This window comes from Aquarana catesbeiana, linkage group LG02 (assembly GCF_042186555.1).
Source record: "Aquarana catesbeiana isolate 2022-GZ linkage group LG02, ASM4218655v1, whole genome shotgun sequence".
In the NCBI taxonomy this organism is placed as follows: domain Eukaryota; kingdom Metazoa; phylum Chordata; class Amphibia; order Anura; family Ranidae; genus Aquarana; species Aquarana catesbeiana.
Genome location: NC_133325.1, coordinates 20,411,184 through 20,417,920, shown reverse-complemented (window position 1 = coordinate 20,417,920; position 6,737 = coordinate 20,411,184). Strand labels below are relative to the sequence as shown.

General features: G+C 39.6%; 1 protein-coding gene across 1 annotated transcript; it reads left to right on the top strand.

Moving 5' to 3' along the window:
- Window positions 1-230: 230 nt before the first annotated feature.
- LOC141126437 (olfactory receptor 52K1-like) lies at window positions 231-1,196 on the top strand. The gene has a single exon (XM_073612377.1). The coding sequence runs from the start codon at window positions 231-233 to the stop codon at window positions 1,194-1,196; it is 966 nt and encodes a 321-aa protein (XP_073468478.1).
- Window positions 1,197-6,737: the final 5,541 nt, after the last annotated feature.

The window sequence follows — 6,737 nt, the reverse complement described above, 5'->3', positions numbered from 1 at the left end:
AGGATACCAGTTTAATAGCAGATAACTTTGGAGATATTTAGTGTGCAGATGTCCAATTGAGACTTTTAAGGGAAAAGAACATGGATTTTTTGGAGGAGAATAGACCACGTGGGTAATTTGAGTTTACTGTTCTCTTTTGTACTTCATGTGATCCTATGTAGAATTATGGTTATGAATTGTTTTCATTTTATGGCAGAAATCAGAAATTTTCCATGTACTAAAGATAAGACATGCCTGGAGCCAACGCTTCAGACCAGCTTCCAACCCATTTCATCCTATTAGGCATCCCGGGTCTTGAGAGCTCTTACTTTTACATTGCCTTCATCTTCACCATAGTTTATGTGACATCTGTTGTTGGAAACTTCACTCTTCTTTTCATCATCAAGATAGACCGGACTCTCCATGAACCCATGTACTTCTTTCTCTGTATGTTGTCCGCTATTGACCTGGTCCTGTCCAACTCCACCACACCCAAGATGTTGGGGATCCTTTGGTTTAACAACCACGAGATTTACTTTGAGGCCTGTCTCACACAAATGTTCTTCCTCCATTCCTTTGCTATAATGGAATCTGCGCTACTCCTAGCCATGTCTTTTGATCGATATATTGCCATTTGTCAGCCCTTAAGATATAATTCAATATTAACAAAATTACTCATTACCAACATTGGACTCTTGGCCATAGGTAGAGCTGTAACACTGATGACTCCATTACCATTCCTTATAAAAAGACTACCCTTCTGCTCCACCAATGTTATCCACCATTCCTACTGTGAGCACATGGCTGTTGTAAAGCTGGCCTGCACTGATACCACCTTCAACAACATATACGGCCTTGTGGTGGCCCTTGTTATTGTGGGGCTAGATTTGATCTTCATCATCTGGTCCTATGCCCTGATTCTTCAGGCTGTGTTCCGGCTGGCCTCAACAGAAGCCCGGTATAAGTCCCTCAGTACATGTGCATCTCATATTTGTGCCATCCTTTCATTCTACATCCCCGTTGTCCTCTCCTCGGTGGTCCACCGCTTTGGGAAAGATGTCCCAATCCACATTCACATCTTGTTGGCCAATGTCTACCTGATGCTGCCACCTCTGGTTAATCCTATTGTGTATGGTGTAAGGACCAAACAAGTTCGGAACAGAATTAGATCCCTCATTAAAGTGGATTGTATGTGTTTTTATAAGAGTCCGTGTTGAAAAAAATACAAATAAAAGTACGCAACTTGAAAAATGGAACCAGGATCAACAGTTACCAAACAACAGTCCTGTGCTGTACACAAGATGAGACTCTCTGTATGCAAACAATTTTATTATGAACTGATTAATAGAGATTGTTCAGGGTCATCTCAGATATTCCCACTTTAATTTTATGTGTGAAAAACCTATAATCATTTATTTTAAGGTTTATCCTTCTAAAGCCAAGTCCATCATCGTTGTTTTGTCATCAGACAATACACATTTATTAAACAAAAAAATTGTCCTTCTCTGAAATCAATACTGTTCTCCCAAATTCTTCATTAATGTCAGAAACCTCAACACTGCAAGGTGGTGTCCATAGACACCTCTGCCATCTCATTTCTGGTAACAGAATGGGGTTTCATCGAACACATAGCACAGACCTCATGCATACTCAACTGAACTCTTGTTCCCCGTATCTTGTGATCAGGCCATGAATCTCTGTAAAGCTAATCCACTCCTGGCAGGACTGATGGAGATGGACCGTTAGGGAGGGAGCTACAGTGATGTTATTAGAACCTTTTTGTGTGCATTTGCAGACTTAGACCCTTGTATGAGTGGCAGGACCCCACATACACCCCTTGAGTAACTTCAGACCAGGCTTTGTGCGATTAAACATGTTTTACTGAAAGTTCAGCAAGGCAAAACTAACTCAGCATACCTGCACAGGTAAAGTCCTTATGGTAAAGTCCATAGCTGGCACAATTTGTTTACAATTTCTCTTTATTAAATTTCATATAAAACAATCATTTGTATCATAACATCCCAATTGAACATAAACAATTCTACAGCGTGTACTCCATACTTCAGGTACATAATAATTTTTCCTTTTTACAAACTGTAAAACCATACATATCCAAACCTATTCGTCCTTCACCCTTAAGATCTAGCCCCTCCTACCCACCCTCCCAATACCTATATTAACATCCATATCTCTTCCATACAACAAACTTAACAAAAAAAAAAAATTCTCACCCTTGTTCCTTCTATATTCCTTCGATATTCTAATATTTCTCTTGATAACTGAAACTCATCCCATCTTTGCCAAATTTTTGGTAATTGGTTTGTTATATATTCTTCATCTCTTATCTGTTTTTCCATGTATTGAATTTCGTTCATTTCACATATCCAGTCTGCTATTGTTGGACTCCTTATTTTTTTCCAATTTCTTGCTATTATTGTTCTTGCTGCGGATGTCATATGGTGGATGATATCTGTTTTAATTGTCTTTACTGATTTCGGTATCAGAGGCAGTAACGAGATTTCCATACTTGGGGTTATTTCTACTCCTGATACCTTGTAATAAATCTCGAATATCTCGTTCCAGAATCCTCTCACCAGGCGACATCCGTACCATATATGTTCCATTGTTCCTTTTTCTGTTTTGCACCTCCAGCATAAATCTGTATTTCCTTTATTGATTAAGTTTAAGGTAATTGGACTCCTATACCATCTCATTACAATTTTGTAATTTCTCTCTTGATGTTTATTTGCTATGGTTGTTCTATGTATAATTTCGAAAACCTTGTCCCATTCTTCCTCTGATAAGGACTTACCCATTTCTGCTTCCCACTTCTTTATGCTTGTTATCTATTTGAGGGGGCTATTCGGAATTAATTCATCATATATCTTTGATAGGTTCTTAACTGGAGTCTGTTCTCTCAGCAATAATTTTTCAAATTTAGTTAATGGTCTATTTATCTTAAATATTTTTGGCTCTATAAACATCCGTAATTGTTGGTACTGCAACCATTTATTTTCGTTTTCCAATCCCAGTTCCGCAGCATGGGAATTTTCCCATTCTCGAGAACTTGTACCAGTCTTGTATATTCAGATCTATTCCATTTTAGAAAATTTTTAACTCCCATAGTTGGAGGGAACTCGGGATTGAGAAACAATGGAGTCATAGGTCCAATCATCGTGGAGAGCTTCCCCCCTTTCACTATATCGTCCCATATCTTTAGTGTAGCATTTACAAAGAGTGTTAGTTCATTTCTTTTAGGTCTTAAGTGGGGCTCTATCCATGGAAGAACTTTTAATTGGGGCCCTATTATTTCTTCCTCCATACTAACCCATTGCTTTTTTTCGTTATTATGGTACCAATCTACTATTCTGGTCACTGATGCTGCCTGCAGGTATTTTACGCAATGTGGTAGCGCAAGCCCTCCATTTCATTTTTTCCTTATTAGATTTTCTCTTTTTATCCGGGGAGTTTTATGCGCCCATATAAACTCAACTATAGCTTTCCTTAACTCCATCATCAGCTTTTTTGGGGGTTCCAACGGTATTGTTTGAAATATGTATAGAAGTTTTGGTAATATGTCCATTTTTACTATGTTAATTCTTCCCGTCCATGACTATATTAACTTATCATATTTCTGTAGTAATTTAATAGCCTTTCGAATTGCTTTCTCATAGTTCATCCCCTGTAGTTGTTTCAAATCTTTTGTTATAAAGATAGAGATACAGATATTTTATTGCGTCTTGCTTCCATTTAAAATTCTTTTTGCATAAGTGAATATATTTTTTCATTTATTGATATATTCAATATTTCTGATTTATCGTAATTTACTTTGAAGTGACTTAATTCCCTGAATCTTCTAAATTCTTTCATCAGGTTTGGGATAGTTATTAAGGGGTTAGTTATATATATTAGCAGATCGTCTGCGTATGCCGCTATCTTGTACTCTTTTCCACCCACCTTTATTCCCTTTATGTCTTTATTATTTCTGATTGCTGTCATTAGGTGTTCCATTATTAGTACAAAAAATAAAGGGGAAAGGGGACAGCCCTGGCGGGTTCCGTTTGTTATTTTTATATCCTTTGATAATATGCCAGTTAATCTCTCTTTTGCTTTCAAGTTGGAGTACAGAGCGGAGATCCTACTACATTTTCGGACCCATGTCGAGTTGTATTAGTGTTTCTTCCAAGAAGCCCCACCCTATCCTATCAAATGCTTTTTCGGCATCTACAGCCATCATACATGTTTCAATGGCTGTTTTTTGGGCGTATTCCATCAGTGTACAAGTCTTTATGATATTATTTTTAGTTTCTCTACCTTTCGTAAATCCAGCTTGATCTAATTTTATGAAGTTAGGTAGGATTGGTGTTATTCTGTTTGCGATAATTTTAGAATATAGCCTTATATCTATGTTGGTTAAAGAAATGGGCCGATAGTTTTTACATAGCGTGTGATCCTTCTCTGGTTTTGGAATAAAGGTAATGTGAGCTTCTGTGTTTTGTGGTATAAAGACTTGTATGTTGGATATGGAGTTGTATGTTTTTTTCAATACGGGGGCAATTATATCCTGGAAATACTTGTAAAATCTAGTGGTATACCCGTCAGGTCCTGGACTTTTCACTGGAGCTAATTCTGTAATCACTTGCTGGACCTCTTCTAATGAGATATCCTTTTCCAGGGCCTCAAATGTTTCTTTAGGGAATTTCGGCAGGGCTGTTTCTTCAATGTATTTTTTGATTTTTTTCCCTGTTCATTTCCTGTTGGCACAATTTGACTGGAGAAGTTTATGGCTTGGGTGTATTCTGAAAGGCTCATGCTCCATACTACAAGTCACAGCATGCCCGGCGTTCTCTTGCCCCGAACCTAAGACCCTAATATCTGCTTTTTATATTTTACAGGACAGGAGGCTGGACCCTAAAAGCCTGCAAATATAAGCAGGGGATTTAAAGCAGAATTAAACCCTCACCTTCTTAACCTGGGCAGCTACACTAGTCTGGCTAAAATAAACAAACACAGTAGACAATCTGCATACAAGCTGATCATTATAAGCACCCCTGTCAGTGGTAAATGTTTTTTCTCATCCTTGTAACTGTTACATCTGCAGGACAGCTTGTTCTGTTAAAGAAACTTAAAATAAAATAAAACAAATGCAGCCACCACAAGCTGCGATATTTTATATATTTAATTTTGGGTTTAGTACCACTTGAAGTGTGCAATGCGAAATACCTGCAAGTAGCCACTCAGAGCATTCATGTGGCCTGGTATAGGAGGGAGGGGGGTGTATACCACCCCCCTCCCCCCTCTATGGCCAAATATTTGTTTTTTTTTTGCCCCTTATTAACCGCTTACGGACCACTCACCATACATTTACTGCGGCAGGGTAATCACATACCTAGTACACGATCTGACACTTCTGGGTCTGGGGTGCCGGTGATCCTCTCCCACTGTGATTATACATTATACAAGTAAAAAGGCGCAATGCTAAGATACCTCAATATAATGTTCCTAATAGTCCGAAGGGCAGGGATAAATATATATAATATATATATATTGATGAGTCTGTCAGGGCTGCCACCGAAAAGACCAGAAGCGGGTTCCAGTAAGGTAGGAGAAAAACAAGGAAAGTATATATCAAAAAACATTTATTAAGAAAACAATATCCACTCACATGGCAAACTGTGGAGTTCAGATACATCTCTGGGCTGAAGAGAAGGGGGGGTGGATTAAGGTCACAGCAAGTCCATGTGTTGCTGGCACCACATCAGATCCAACGAGGATAGGGTGGGATGGCTGAGCACAGCAGATTCTCCTTTGGCTATCCAGAAGACACATCAAGATTGGATGGGTTCAGTGAAGAGACCGTCAAGCAAGATGTGGATTCCGAGATGGTAGTATGGGGAGGTCAGCCTGTCGCTGGCCGTGCTATGGTGTCCACAAGGCTCGTCCAGAGTCCGCAGTATGGTAATGACACGGCCGTGTGATTGGAGCCAAAACGAGGCTTGGGAAGCAAATACACACACACATATATATATTAGCAAGCAAGCTCGGAAACGCGTCACTCAGCCTGTGTCCACCTGTGTCATGGGTGGAGACCTCTAGTTCTCCCATATAGAGGAGTGTATTGCTCCCATGGTTCCGAGAAGCAGAATCTCACAGTCTATGGATAGTAGGGATGAGCCGAACACCCCTCGGTTCGGTTCGCACCAGAACCTGCAAACGGACCGAAAATTTGCACGAACGTTAGAACCCCATTGAAGTCTATGGGACTCGAGCGTTCGAAATCAAAAGTGCTCATTTTAAAGGCTAATTTGCATGGTATTGTCCCAAAAAGGGTTTGGGGACCCGGGTCCTGCCCCAGGGGACATGTATCAATGCAAAAAAAAGTTTAAAAAAAGGTTTTTTTCGGGAGCAGTGATTTTAATGATGCTTAAAGTGAAAAAAAGTGAACTATTCCTTTAAATATTGTACCTGGGGGATGTCTATAGTATGCCTGTAAAGTGGCGCGTGTTTCCCGTGCTTAGAACAGTCCCTGCACAAAATGACATTTTTAAAGGAATAAAAGTAATTTAAAACTGCTTGCAGCTTTAATGTAATGTCAGGTCCTGGCAATATGGATGAAAATCAGTGAGACAAACGGAATGGGTACCCCTCCCCCAGTCCATTACCAGGCCCTTTGGGTCTTGTATGGGTATTAAGGGGAACCCCGCACCCAAATTAAAAAAGGAAAGGTGTGGGGGCCCCAGGCCCTATATACTCTGAAC

Excerpts from the sequence above, each read along its gene's own strand:
- LOC141126437 (XM_073612377.1), top strand. The coding sequence starts at position 231 with ATGCCTGGAGCCAACGCTTCAGACCAGCTTCCAACCCATTTCATCCTA.